Source organism: Myripristis murdjan, chromosome 24, assembly GCF_902150065.1.
Source record: "Myripristis murdjan chromosome 24, fMyrMur1.1, whole genome shotgun sequence".
Classification (NCBI taxonomy): Eukaryota; Metazoa; Chordata; class Actinopteri; order Holocentriformes; family Holocentridae; genus Myripristis; species Myripristis murdjan.
In genome coordinates this window covers 8,296,812-8,312,734 of record NC_044003.1, presented here as the reverse complement: position 1 = coordinate 8,312,734, position 15,923 = coordinate 8,296,812, and the positions used below count along the sequence as shown (strand labels likewise).

The window sequence follows — 15,923 nt, the reverse complement described above, 5'->3', positions numbered from 1 at the left end:
GTGTGTGTGTGTGTGTATGTGTGTGTGTGTGTGTACGCTTCCCCCAGTCTGGGTGTCAGTATTAATGAGCCCAGATTTCATTTCCGATGAGCGATTATTTGACTGTTCATTTGGCTAAGATTTATGACGAGGCCCTATATCTGTAGCCTGCAGCGCTGGTCTAGTCTTTAATAATGGGAAATGAACACATTAATCACCCTGTAGCAGTCAGCCACAGAAAGCCGAGCACGGGATCCAATCTGCAACACTAGGAGAGAGAGAGGGAGAGGGAGAGAGAGAGGGAGAGAGAGAGAGAGAGAGAGAGAGAGAGAGAGAGAATATCACCTCATATTCATTCAAAACCCTTATCTAGTACATCGTGCTAGGAAAAATTACCTGTCTAATTGAATATGATTTAACATCCTAAAAATTGAACAGAGAGCCACACACACAACCACAACCACACACACACACACACACACACACACTCAAAGGCACACATGCGAGCCCCATCCGATCCCCGTGTTGCCCCGCTGTGATCAAAGCGAGCCCAAACTCCGGCCTCCTTCGCCCGCTCGGTTTATCAGCCAGCGAGGGATAAACACGGTAACCACAACAAACCCACAGGGTTTACCCAGGGCGGTGCAGGGGCTGCGGTGCGGGCCCGCTGACAAGAGAGTCCCATGAGTCACCGGGCTACCTATTGCTGGCCACACCTCACGCTGGGCCGGAGGTCTGAGAGCTCTGGGGCCGTCAAACAAAAGATCACAGGGAGTGTGGCCTTTTCACTGCTGTGGCCTATCAGGAGCAGCAGGAACACACACATAGAGGAGGAATAATACTGACCTCCCAGCCAAAGAGATTACATTATACCGTGGAATAATGCAACGAGCATAATGACTGGATGCCTTGTTGTTTATTTGATTTTTGGCGAAATCGTTGTGTTAATTTGTTGTTTTTGCAAGTCATTTCTCAGATGACCCTTCACTCAAATAATCACTACAGTGACCTGAAAGAGAAAGTGTGCAGTCTCATGTGCACATCTTAGATCAAAATATGTAAAATGCAGTGTAAGCGCAGTCTCATTAACACCACTAGATTTCATTTTGCGCTTAAAGTAAAAAAAAAAAAGTTTCTGTATTTCAGGGAAAATACACCATCTGATGTGTTTTATGGGTTGTAAAAGCCTCTGCATGGGTGTCACATACTTACCCAGGAATTTTAACTTGGCATCATGTCAGTGTGAAAATGCGAGAACTTGCGTTGGTTAATCATCGGGGGGAAATGTGTGTACAACCCAGCTGCCGAAATAAATCGTTGCCATTTGACGTTTCTGCAAACCAACAAATATGTTCAAATGGCAACGTTTCTAAACCAAAAATATGTTTCATATCAACATTTAGACTGTTGCATGCGTAAACGTCATGTGACTGTTCACGTTCACGCATGTGCAAACACGTTAGCTACTTTAGCTTGCTTTGTTAGCTTCATTCGCCACCAAAACTACTTGGTTAATATTAGAAAATGGTTTATCGTCATGGTTAACGTTAGAAAAAGGTTCATCGTCATGGTTTAGGTTGGGAAAAGGTCATGGTTTAGGTTACAAAATGCTGATGTTTGCTAATATTCGAAAGCAAATGTTAGCTAAAAACAAACACAACTATTGCATAAAATGGGTCAAAGTTCCATTAATTGTCCAATCCATCATCCTGTCTACCCCCTAATACAGTACATTGTTTTATTCTTGCTTTATATAACATCACAAAACTTTACAAACGTGACATTTCAACATATCCTGGGTTTGTAAAAAGGTAAATATTAACATTTTTTCCTGTCGACTTGGCTGCTGTGTTGCATTTGACTATAAAATGCACTTTAAAAAAGGACAAACACACACCTGAACAACAAGATAAGTGATAAATACTTACATGCTATATTAGATAAATCATTCTGACGTACATAAGTGGGCAGAAAACTAAAACAAGAGACATTTTCATAAAGGACGTTACTTCTTCTCCCATTTTCAACTCATGTACATTCAGAAGTTGGTGTCAGTTTATTAATTCAGATGATGTCAAATGCTTAATTGAACAATTGTGTTGGTCGGAGTATAGGCAGTAATGACATGATGTGTGTGTTTGCATGTAAAGATGCTGTGACATTTTTTCCCCCTGGATCTTCTGTCTATGAAGGTTCATTTTTTTTTGTTCAGCCATGTTGGCGATCGCTGTTCATGCCAGTAGCCAGTTCCTCTTCTCTTCTGTTTATTACCAAAACAAACACAAAGTGTGTCTGCTGAACATTATACCATCAGGTATATAGTATATTTCTAAAAGGAGAGACTCGCTTGACTTCAAGTGTTTAGAACGGCAAATTGAACAGCCTTCATACCTGGATGTCGCTCGAATCATTTTTGTTTTATATCAGTGGATGATCAATGGGCGATGTAAACCAGCAAGACAAATAATTTGATTTGTCACCAAGTTTATTTGAAAGATGCCAGAGGCTCCGTCTGAGTTATTGTCCTCCAGAAACAGATTTAGAAATGGGCCAGCGGATAAGAGAGATTTCGATAGTGTGTTTATTCCACTTCTTTTTTTTTTTTTTTTAGCCCTGAAAATTCATAATGTGAAGGTTTTATGTATAATTTAAAATAATTTGTGTGCTGTATGTTTTTTTTTTTGTTTGTTTTTGTGTCTGAGGTATGAAAGTTACACAGTGAAGAAAAATGCCCAGACTTTATTGCTGTATGCCCAGAACTCCACATATAGCGAATGATTCATCATCTGTGTGTCTTTATATGTTTCCTCCATATTACTCATGTTGTGCCTCCAGTGTTGATCTCGTAATATAAAATACAAACATAAAAAAACATAAAAATACTAAGACCACATCTTTCATTACTTTTGGGCCTGCTCTGTACTGTCAGGAAGGATCTGGTTGGTCATTAACCATTCAAAGCACTGGAGTGTGTGTATGAGTGTGTGTGAGTGTGAGTGTGTGTGTGTATGTGTGTGTTTTCATTCCCTTGGGCATTGTGGACAGAAGCCAGCCAGCTCATTATGTCTCCTTTGGAGAATTTTAATTGTTAAATCCGAACAAAGACTATAGGCTCAGTGGCCACTTCTGCGCCCCATCTCACTGCGTGTGTGTGTGTGTGTGTGTGTGTGTGTGTGTATGTTTGTCCATGTGCTGCTGTGCACTTCACCCTGCAACAATAAGGAGCTGCTCAGGGTGTGGAGGAGCTGATAGCATTATTCCCACTGTGGCTTGCTTTATAACGGAGAATCGGAGGCTCTCAAGAGTTCAATTAGCTCTGCCGAACATGTGACGCGGCGTTTGATAGTGCCACACGTGCACATATTTTCAGCAGGCATGAAGTTTGCACCCATGGGAACCGAGTCTTCATCTCTGCTGGCTGTTAGCGCCTTGCTGCAACCCTTAAACTACACGGGACTGCCTCGGAAAGGAAAGGCAAGCGTATTTGTACAGCAGTTATCACACTCAAAAGGAAACGCAGATCTTTACAAAAGGCACAACAGACATTTGATAAGAGATAAAAAGCCGAGAATACTCCAAATACAAAAAGTTAAAGGAACAGATAGTATAAAATTGTGGAGAGTGTAAAGGTATTTAGCCTCTAAAACTAGTCACAGATCATCGGATCCTCTGCAAGTTTAGGAAAGAAAAGGCGAAAGAAAAAAGAAGAGAAAGGTCAACTCTTTATTCATTGGCTTGTTCAATGAATAAAGAGTTTCACTTCACTGTAATTATGTCCAGTATAAATTGCTATGATACAAAAAAAAGGGCTTATTTAACATTGTGTCTTAATTACACCGAAATGGAAGCATCTTTAAATATCAGGGTCTCGAGGGCGAAATCATTTCCAGTGGAGCTCTGCAGCTTAAAGAGTCTTACCCATGTTGTGGTATTTGCTGGTGTGTGTGAGTGTAACACATCCACCAAGTTTGGCCCATCAAATCCATCCCTGAGAGCTTTACAGGGAGTTTCCTGCTCCAAAATGAGTATATAGATACAGACCGGAAAACACCGTGATTTTGAGCCTCGACACAAAGCTGAAAATAGATTTACAAGGACGCACAGCAGCACGTGTTTGTTTTGGTTTCACTTTTCAGCCAGCAGGTTTCCAAAATGCTGGAACTATTTTCTGTTAACTGTGACACAGTGGTAGTGCTACGGTCCCATACTCAACCTACGGGACAGGGAAATGCCAAACGCCCCCGAGCAACTACCATCATATGACGAGGAATCCAAACTAACACATCAACAAAAATCAAAACTCCACAAGATGGAAAAAGTTTTGAAAAATCCTGATATCACGTGATCATTTTTTAGTCTTTGCTTAAACTGAATGAGCAGTAGCAGCCTGGGATTTTTAGGAGACCTGAAAAAATAACCTTACATTAGTTTAACCCTCTGGAGAAAAATGTGTGCATATGTTTTTTGTTGAATATGAAACCACAAGAAAGAGCAAGGCTGTTTTTTTTTTTTTTTTTTTTTATATATAAGAGAAAAAAAATGGGTTTAAGTGTTGTTACAGGATCTGTGTTTACACCTGCGATTATCAGCTCAGATAAATGATTATTCTAAAGAGGTAACTCATTTTGAAACAACGAAGCCGGGCTGGTCCATATAACTTTATTGGACGCGGTTACATCATGTTGTAAAATTGTTCTTTTACCGACCCAGCGCCTCACATTAAACAGATTGACGACTCAGGATGACAGCGCAGCGTATACATGCTATACATAGATAAGTCCTTGGAAAAATAATTGATTTTGGACTGGTCAATCATAATGTAAGAGACGAGAGCAGTAAATGTCATTGGCTCAAAGAAACATACTTAAAAGCTCATAATCGTTCGCAGCCTCTGGCACGGAGCTGGGCATAAATTTAGTGCCATCACAGCCTGACCTCCGCCGTGCATCCTGATGGGAGGAGAGGCAGAGCAGCTGCAGTGCAGAGGGGGAGACGCCCCTCGCTGGATGAGGTGATAACCAACAGCTCCACTGGCTTTATGGCTAGACAGCGACATCTAGTGGACGTAACGCTGTACTACTCCTTCACCAGAGGCCAATGCACCGAGTCTTCACTGCCCTGAGGTCTACAGCTGCTGCAGTGATGTTGTTATAGCACAGTTACAGCACTTTCATGGTAAAATAACATTAAAGTAAAACTCTGCAATCAATCCCCTTAAAAAAAAAAAAAAATCAGTGGTGGTGGAATAAATTTATCCTGAAACTAACAAACAAACAAACAAACAAAAAAGAGATTCTGAGATTCTTCTTTGTTTGGATGTGATCATTTCTTCCCAACAGTTATTGAACTTTTTTTTTTTTTTACTGTGATGATGAATTACATTGAATTATGTTTGTAATGTAGAACAACCAGGTGTAAAACCTAATAACTGACTTTTACACAACTTGCATACAAAAGCTTTCTGTTGCTTTCTGTTGCCGCTGTACTCTGCACTACCAGGATATTATCAAATCTAACGCTTTTTATACGTTAACTGAGGAGGATTTCAGATCACGCCAGAGTTTTTCTGACACAATGATATCTGTGTGATCTTATGTAGGTGTGTGTCTTACACTGAATAATCCGATGAATCTAATGAATCCAACTGAAAACAAGTTGAAGAGACATGTCTTTTGTCATTTTTTTTTAAATTATTGATTTTTTTAAGACACCACCAATTACTCCTGACTCCCACCCCTGATCATCAAGGAAGTAAGATTAAAATAATGTAAAGAAAAAAAATATGTGAATGTTTATGAATTATACTGTCACTCTATGGTAAGTTTCTGATCCCTGCTGCTGTTAAGACCCGGTTTTGGATGTTTCTGTCACTGTCATGCATTTTAACTACTGACATTTACACTATATTCAAAAACCAATGCAGCCACTGAGTCAAATCAAGTGAGTTTGGGGGTTTTCTAGCATCTTTGTGGCTGCATAGATTTGTTGAGAGTTTGACGGATAACAAAATGAAACATTTCTTCAATACGATGAAGTAAAACTTGATGCGTCATAGGTCAGATGTTACACACTCACAGCACTCCACCGTTTCATTTTATTATTTTTTTTAAAGGCATAAAAGGTAAGTAATGAAAAAAAAATGAATTTGAATTTGAATTCAGGCTGTACCACCACAAAGAAGCCAAGAGAGGGTGGGTTATTTTCTAAAGATGCTGCATGTACAGTATCGTCTGCTGTCCCATGTCCTCTGTCATAGTTTGGTTTCATTTTGCACAGAAGTGTTGTCTCTGCTCCATGTTGTTGTTGCTACACATCTGTCTGTTCTGCTGTGCGCTGATGCCACCCGGACAGATTCCTGCTCATTTTTTCTTCTTCTTTGCAGTTGAAGCGGCTCTGATGTGCCAGTTGTCATGAAGACTTTGGTGTCAGCCAGACGATTAGGATCTGACCTCCTGCGTGGAATCCTCTCCATGATGCTGAATTAAGGTGTCAGGACGGCTGTGTGTCTTTGAAGCCGAGTTAAAGGGGAAAAAAAATCCTTGATGGAGTGGGTAAATGTTGCCAGTAGCCTGACACAACTCAAATGTTTGAGAAATGTACAGTCAGTTAGGGAGCAAATCACTGGCGTTCACATCTGAGGTTGTCTATGTCACCGGTTCAAACCCAAAACACATTGGAGTAAATCATATATGAACAGGAAAAAGCACTGATTTAAAGATTTTACAGCAATCAGTGACCTTTTCATATTGATAAAAGTCCATTTTGTGACTCTATGACAATAATTGATATGACAGTGACTTTACATTTATAAATACAGTGTACTGTATCACTGTTATGTATTTATATGCACCATGTATTCTATAGATGTGAAATGTGTGATTGGCAACATTTTTGTGTTTTGTGCTGATGTGATTCTGTGGCACTCTGATGATATGCCTACATTTCTGAGAAACTCAGACAATAAAATATAATTGGTTCATATCATAGCATACCTTATCATATCGTATCAAATCATATCATATAATATCATATCGTATATCGTATCATGGTATTGTAATGTATCATATCGTATTGTATCGTTATACATATATCATATGTGTTGTATCATATTGTGTCGTATCATAATGTATCATAACTTATCACATTGTATCATATCATATTGTATCATAATATATAGCATTGTATCATATTGTATCGTATAGTATTGTATCATGCTGTATTAAATCGTATCATACCTTATAATATCATACCTTATCATACTTCATCGTATCAAAGCTTATTGTATCGTATGTGTTGTATTGTATCGTACTGTGTCATACCTTATTGTATTGCAACATATTGTATTGTATTGTATTGTATTGCATCATAATGTATCATACCTTATCATATTGTATCATATCATATTGTATTATATCGTACTGTATCATAACGTATCATACCTCATCGTATCATATTGTATCATATTGTATTATACCTTTTCATACCGTTTCATATCATATTGTATCTTATCATAGCATATCATATTGTATCATACACTATCATACCTTGTTGTATTTTTATCAAAATATGTTTTATATTTCTGGCAGCAGTAACAGCAGCTTGTTTGGAATAAATGGCAGAAGGACTGAAAAGCGCGACACTTACAGAAACACAAACAACAGAAAATCCAAGGAGAAAACGTCACAGTTTTACACAGGTTTGACTGACAGGTGATCTGTGGGAGGTGCACTGCAGCACTGCACGCTTAGGTTAAATGGATTGCCACTTTCAAGCTGCATTAATCAAAATTTAAGGACCATTTAAACTCACCTGACCAAAAGCATGGAATAAGAACATAATTTGATGGTTGAGTCTACATGGTATGAATCATTGGGCCTCCTCACTGATAATAAATTTTGAGCTCATTCCACACTTTTTGTCAGCTGTGATCTCAGTCAGTGCAGCTTTAAACTCAACTGACTCATTGTTCCAGTGGCTGTCTGCAGGTTTATTGGCATGTCTTTGTTTTAAAATTGTTGTTCAGTCGGTGACGGAGCGGCCCCGGTGATACCAGTGGGGCCGATATAAACGTCTACTAGCCGTGCCAGTCTCCCCAGCGGGCCCAGAGGGCGAGGCTGCTGCTTGACTGGCCATGGTAGTGGCAGATGCCCTAATTAGGTAAATGGGAAGCACAGTGTCACTGTCCTGCCATGTTTAACTGTCTGAACAAGCGTGAATGATCTACATGTTAACATACAGAGCTGGGGTCAGGAGACCTGCCCTGAGCTATGGGTTTTACTGTGCTAATGTGTGAATGCATGTGCACGTGTGTGTGTGTGTGTGTGTGTGTGTGTGTGTGTCTTGACAGCGACTGAGACACGTCAACATGGCTAAAATGCCTGTGATTTTCCCGAGACATTTTTCCTTGGCACACATTAATTTTTCTCTCCTCTGTGATTGTGTTAATTAATTATAAAATCACATTTATCAGCGCTTAATTCTGTTTTCATTCTAGGTCTCATGTTTGCAGTAACCAACTATTTGTAGCCAGGAAACTAAAGATTATTGCTATTCTTCCAATGAACTTAAATAACCTGTTTTAAAAACTGCTATCAAGTTTAATCTTAATACATTTCAAGGTTTCACTTAGAGTGTGTAGTTTAAAGTGTATACTGCATATATGCACAGTTCTGGTGATGGTTGGATTTGATTGATAAGTCACTGATTTTGAAATGACTAACCATGATTAATGATGACTGGCTGATTGAAAAAATGCTGGATTTGATCATAGGACAGCCCAGATGCTGGTAAGAAAGAGAGAGAGAGAGAGAGAGAGAGAGAGAGAGAGAGAGAGAGAGAGTCACAACAACCTGCTGTAGCACAAAGTGGCTGCACAGGAAACTGATGCTGCCATGGTTACAAGGTGCAACACACAATTAGAAATTTAAAAGACTCAGTAATCTGTACATTATATTTGACCTTGTGTTATGGGAATTTATTCTTAACAAGAATATCTATGAGCTGGGGTGCTGTAAATGGGATTATTTTCAGAGGTCAGGGCTCCAGAAATAAATTAAAAAAAAAAAAAAAAAAAAATCCCATTTTTTTTCCCCCAAATGCAATGTTACATAATGGCTCATATGAATATTCCCACCATTAAACTCTCACACTCTCCCCCTTCAGCTCCCATACATCATCATCATCATCATCATCTTCATCATCATCATCATCATCATCATCACACACACACACACACACACACACACCCCTTCTCTAAATGTGAAATGACTAGATTAGGTAGGAAAGAATGAAAAACAACAAAATCATTCTTTATCTGTTTATAAGTCACAAGTTTTCAGTTTCCAATGAAAAGTGAAATCCTGCTGTATTGTCTGATGGACTACAGGCAGATAAGAGGCTCTCACTTCCCACCTGCTGTTCTCTGGATGTCCTGAAGGGGGCGTCTGCAGGGAACGTCTCCTCATGGCTCAGAGAGTCCACAGGAGGGCGCTGCTTCATAACTAAAAGAAGATTGCAGATGTTTTCAGCAAATAATAACTTAAAGTGACATTATATACAGTTCCAGTTTGTTTGTTTGTTTGTTTGTTTGTTTGCCTTTCTTGCTTCTCCTCACACCTTTTCCATCTTTCCATCTCGTATAGTTTCACAGCTTTTGCCACGTTTGAAGAAAAGTTCATGCTCACCTACACAAATGCTGTTACTTTGCCACTGAAAATCTGTTGCACTTAAACAGCATGTGCACCGGGCTGCTCTTACCTCAGTGTTTGTTGTAGTGCACACACACACACACACACACACACACACACACACACACAAAATCACACTTCAGGGAACATTCTGTTCCGTGACCATAAACACTGATCACCAGTTTGGGCTTATTTACTATTCAGAATGACTGAATGATGAGAGAATACAAACTTTATTGATCTCCTTTGCGGCGTAGCTGCACTATAAAAAGTAAGCAATAAATTTTTGTAGAAATAACAGTAATAAAACAACAAAAGCAATTTCAGCACATTAGGTTTACAGTAAAAGTGGGAACTAAGGGAATAAGTCAGGATTACTTACATATATGGATTTACAATCTCATTTGTCTACTTGAATATGGATAACTAGATAAACTATGTTGTGCATATTAAATATATATACATACATGTGTACACAGTGGTATTTTTTTTAAACTGTGACAAGTGTTTATTATGATTGCTGCTTGATTTGTTGGCAATCAAACAAAATGAGCTGATGCTCACAGAAAACAAAGATATACACAACATCTACACAAGCATCACCTCGATAATCAGCGTAATTGGCATTAATTGATGTCCTGGGAGGAAATCAGTCTTGTGCATTGTGTTCCTGACTCCACCGGCAGTGGGCGACAGAACATTTTCTAAGCTCAAAAACCGTGAAGCTGTCCATGGTGCTGAAATCACCAATACCTTGCTCAATGAGCCGCAGGGGGAAAAAAATCGATTTTATCTCGACCCTCTGCAGATATTTCTAAGATTTCAGTGTCTTGCTTTCTCAAAATACTGCACCTCTTGAATATTGTACACTGCTTAGTTATAACTCCATAATGATGCGTATTGTACACTATTTATAAGGCACATGTTTTTATATTTCTTATTTATTTTGTTTTTCTTGTAATTTAATTCTTCTCTTGAGAATTGAGCAACTGCAACTGACCCAGTTTCCCCTCGGGGATCAATAAAGTATTTCTGATTCGGATTTTGATGCTGAATCTGCACACAAATGACACACAAATTTAAGCAAAACACACAAATACACAAACTGAGCAAAAGGCAATACACAGGCTTCGCTGGGTTTCGTGAGTGTGTGTCTGTTTCTGTGTGGGCAGACATGCAACTTCGTGGGCAACAGTCTCAAACGAAAGTGATTACAAGAGACATTTCTAATCAGCACACTCCTTTGTAATCACTGCAACGATTCTGAGGCAACTTCTAGCAACGTTAGCCATCAGAGTTGCTCCCAGTGTGCTCAGTGTGTCACTGCCCGGAGATCAAAGTTGATCTTTTCAGAATAAAGGGCTGGAAAAAGAAGAAGTGGAACCTGTTGCACGGGGCAGACTTCTGATGTGCATGGAAGGAAATGAAATAATATAAGAAAGCCACAATTCTGAAAGCAAAGAGGATACAGAAATCCTCCTGGTGTAAATAAAAGCTATACCATGTCCAGAGACTTGAGTTCAGCTCATCTGATGCTATAATGCATACGAATTTTGAATTTCACCTCTAATACTTATGGGTTAAACTACAGCAAGAAGGACATGAGATAGGCTTTAGGTCCTTTTTGGTTGAACTATCCAAGACTTCAGCAAGTTCAATATAATGATCCACGACAACAGGAAATGGTTTAAAGTGCATAAGTGACAGCATTCATGCCAAAAAACAAAACAAAAAAAACAAAAAAAAAAAAACCAGAGAAAAATAACTTAGGCTTTAATACTGGGTATACAATACTTTTCTTCTTTACAGATTTAAGAGATTCTATTACTGATATAAAATCAGTTATAAATATTTCAAACATCCCCTATCCCCATCATCAAAGGGTTTGGACCCAGTTACCAATTACAGAGCAGTCAGCTGAGATAAGTGAAAACCACTCAGTGAGATTGCGCACTGCAGAGAGCTGTAAAACTACATTTTGTAAAAGAAATACATGCGAAGCTACATCTTTGGAATGATTTATTGTAAGTGGCATAAGCAATCCGTAATGTCTTTAGTGCCTGTTCAGCTGATGTCACCTGGGTTAATGGCGTGTCTGGGTTCACTGGTTATGATCAATGCTTGTCGCAGCAAAATCCACTTGTCATGACACCCTCCTGCACCCCGCCCCTCATATCCATCTACAAGCCCAAAGGAGACGTGACATAATGAGGAGTGCTTTCCTTCCCTTTCCTTTCCTTTCCTTTCCTTTCCTTTCCTTTCCTTTCCTACTCTCTTGTCTTCTCTGCTCTATTCTCTTCTCCTCTCCTCTAGGTGGCAAACGGCTCGCTTTCAGTAGTTGAAGTGTTGTCTTGCAGTATACGCCACCGCCTGGCACACCGGTGCGCCGCGGCGTGGAGAGACGACCAAAACGCACCAAACGCGTCGTCTGCGTCGTTGGAGCAGGTGGCTTCACCGCCGTGGAGCAGGACGGGCAGATCCTGTGAGCTCCCAGCAGAGCCCCGCCGCGGCTGCTGCATCCTACCCTATTCTACCGTATAGGCTAGGCGCCAGAAAATCCATCACGATGTAAGGGTGAAGTTCCTTAATGGAGCGTTGCCTCCTGCCTCCTGCGTTCACGGTGTTTACGATAAGAGCCCAGCAGACAGTGGTGCAGCGAGCAGTGGGTGTGCGCTCCTGAAGACCGCCGTGGGTGAAGAGGAGCTGGGAATTACGCATTCAGGTTCTCAGCGACTACAGCACAACAAGGCGCAGATTATGTGTTTTTATTCCCTGCCGTTCTACATCCTCTCTCGGTTAAAGTCAGTGGATTCGACCGGACAGGCGCCGAGAGATTCCCCATAAAGACATTTTTTTGAAAATTCAGCAGCAACAACCAGAAGATTCAAGATGAAATTTCCAACGGAGAATCCAAGAAAACCAGGGAACACGAACCCTACACCAGGTTGTAATTAAGCCTCTTTGTATTGTCGTTAATAGAGTCGCCTTATGATTCTTGGTGCAGCAGGTCTAATTAAGAGCTGATTAGAGACGAGTTCCCTAACAAACTTAATTTCCCTAATTGTTTTAGCCCTGATTTCCCATTCATATGTGAACGTTCATGTTAAGTTGTCATTAATGTGGCCCAACTTGCTCTGCTTATATAGAAACTACGATTCTCTTTGAGACACTGTCTTATGCAATAGCCTTTACTTGGTCTCTAGGCAATAAACTGTAAATACTGTGATTGTTTCTCCAAGCGCAGCCCCATCAGGGTAGTTGCTAATGAAAGATTTATGCCGAGCAGAATCTGACTTCCTACATGCAGAGCATCCTTATTAGCCCGCTGAAGTTTACTATGGGAGAGCACCCATCCATTGCATCCATTGCTTGGTAGCCCGGGAAGGACCTTTTGCTGCAGCCGCCTCACTTTGGCATCCTGCTGCTCATGACACGAGGTGAACGTGTTACAGTCATAGAACTTATTCAGAGAAGGAAGAAAAAAAAAGATTCCTAAGTGTCCTAATTCATGATTTTGCGCAAAAACCCCAATGGGCGCTCAATCAGCCAATGCAATAACAGAAGATCCGCTTCAGTCTGATGCAGTGGACTGATGCATGACTCTGGGTGAAACATTACCTCATCCACCGCCGGGTAGATTCCCCCCAATCCCGCATGTGTGTCACGTCCCCCCTCACGCCATCGTCACATGTTTATACCGGCCGCTTCAGCCAATGCAGGTGATTTCTGTGGCCGTCTGCTTTGAGCGTTTGACCTTCTAAGGAGAAATGGACACCTTGCTCTTTACTTCCAGTAAAGTGTTGGTCCCACATCCTAATGTCTAAAGCATGCGGTGCCGCTCATCAAAATGCACCGCACCTGCCAGACCAGTGCAAGGCATGTCATTTTCTGCACATTGCGGCTGATTGGTTACATAAATCAAAGGGGGGATATTCCTATTGGTTTCTTCAAGTCTGGGGGTTTTGTGAGTGAGATGTGGCAAAGTGGTCACGATTCCCTTTAACACTGTTACATAATATTATTTACTGAATGTTAGAATTTTATACAGAAGATTAGTGCTGCTGAATAAACAGTACACCCATCTGTTTTGCTGGTGGTGTCTTTCACACTGGGAGCTAATCAGCCAAGTGTTCACTGTAGGCTAATCAACAGTCAACACCCAGTTTTTTGTTCTCATAGATAACTTGCAGCAAGGACCAAAGAAACACCAGCCAATATAAATTCTACACAAGGTGTTCTTTTAAGGATCATCACTGATGAGGTGAAACCAGGGAAAAGCTATTGTCCCTTATTGATTTCCTTTAGAAAATCTCTACCAATCACAGAGCATGAGAGGGAGATAAAGACGAGCAGATGAGTTAGAGCAAGGTTTTTAGGCTTTGATGCAACTGAGATGTGGATTCTGCGGAAGGGGCTGAGCTAGGTTTCAGGTAGATGTCCTTTCTATTAATTTTACACATTCTGCTGTGAAAAGACATTGTCTCTGAGCAGCGGTGGAGGCTGTCCAGGGGTTAGAGTGGCTGATGGAGCAGCCAGGTGCTGCACATCATTGCTCTTACATCGCCGGGCTTAATAGCTTTTTGTAAAAGGCACAAAGACATTAGAGGCTCCGTGTTTTCTCTGCCGCCTCTATGCTGCACAGCCTGCAGACCCATCAGTGCCCTCGCTGGAACACCCAGCCACTTTCCCTTTCTATCAAAAAGGCAAATATGACTCAGAAAAACAACCTGGTTTTAGGCATACATTTGAAAGGCTGTGATAGTCACCATATGGACTGCAGTCTCTTAAAATGTACATGCCCTGTGGACACTTTGTCTTCTTTCTCTGTCTGTGCTTTAATCCCGGGGATCATGAGACACTTAGAAATAATTTAGCCTGCATGTGATGACTGTTTATGGTCACCATATGGACTGTGGTCTCTTAATGGTCTCTTTGAATGAATGTGCCCTGTGGACTTATTCTCTTGCTCACTCTCTCTCTCTCTCTCTCTCTCTCTCTCTTTCTCTCACTCTCTCTATGCTTCTTTTTGCCTTAAGGTATTAGCAAAAATCCTGAAATGAAGTGAATAGTCCTTGCCAGTGCTCCAAAAAAAAAAAAAAAAAAGAAAAAGAAAAAGAAAAGAAAATCCTCTCTTGGCTGTGTATGTGATTTACCTGTTGCATTCCAGAGCACTTATCAGCAGTAATTGCAGCATACATTAACAATTCTTCCTATTTGCTTTGTTGCAGTTGCAGTCCAGACCAACCTTCTCCCCCCAAAAAAGATGCAGCCAGGCATGCTTCAGTCCAGCCTGGTGCATGCCAGCGTGGCCACCATGCAGAACCCCATGGGCTGCAGCGTACCACGGCTCTCAGTCTCCAGCCGCCCCGCCAGCATGGTGGCAAGCATGGAGGGGGTGGCCGACGGTTCGGCCCCCTTCACGGTGATGAAGTGGAAGACGGTGCTGGCGGTGTTCGTGGTGGTGGTGGCCTACCTGGTGGCGGGAGGCCTGGTGTTCAGGGCGCTGGAGCAGCCCTTCGAGAGCAACCAGAAGATCACCATCACTGCAGAGAAAGCGGCGTTCTTGCAGAAGCATCCCTGCGTCTCACCGGACGAGCTGGAGGCCATCATCAAGGTAAGACACGCTCCGTCTCGCCATCCGCTGGTCGATACCCCAGCCTCTCCTCAGCCCTGGATGCGGTCCCTAGTGGCGACTCAGGTCTACTGAAACCAGAGCATCATATTGATCTGATGCCACTCAAGCCCCATACATAGTCAAAACCCTGCCAAACACCCTGGAATTGGATACAAACCACACTAAATCGGCCACTATATAAAAAGTGTAAATTTATCTGAAGGGCTTCCATACTTAGTAATTGTCCTTGAAGTTGTGTGAGATTGAAAAAAAAAGGAAGAAAACACATGATTTTACATGTTTTTTGGAAATGGAAGACCTAAAATTTATTTAAAAAGATTTATAGTACTCATTAATTGCCATGTAGTTTCAAGCCACATGCTGGACTCACTGTTCAGAAATTCTGTGGTTTTGTCTTACTGCATTATGCATTGAAGCAGTAGTGTACAATGGGTGACTTGTAGAAAAATCTGTAACTCAGCAAAACCCTGACTGAGAAAGTATGTGCTGTGTGATACCTGCAAACCTGAGACATGCTACATTTCAATCCATAGATCTGATGAGACAAGACTTTGAATTTGATGTCTCGGGAAGTGTGGGAACTGTGATTCTGCTTGACTGTCAAACTCAGTTGCCCTGTGGGT

At 41.1% G+C, this 15,923-nt stretch overlaps 1 protein-coding gene across 1 annotated transcript in view; it reads left to right on the top strand.

The window, feature by feature from the left end:
• The first annotated feature begins 12,554 nt into the window (after nucleotides 1–12,554).
• kcnk10a (potassium channel, subfamily K, member 10a) overlaps nucleotides 12,555–15,923 on the top strand; it is a 32,387-nt gene continuing 29,018 nt past the window's right edge. The window contains exons 1-2 of the mRNA XM_030047132.1: nucleotides 12,555–12,609; nucleotides 14,894–15,279. Coding sequence (XP_029902992.1) covers nucleotides 12,555–12,609; nucleotides 14,894–15,279 — 441 coding nt within the window. The remainder of the gene's footprint in view (nucleotides 12,610–14,893; nucleotides 15,280–15,923) is intronic.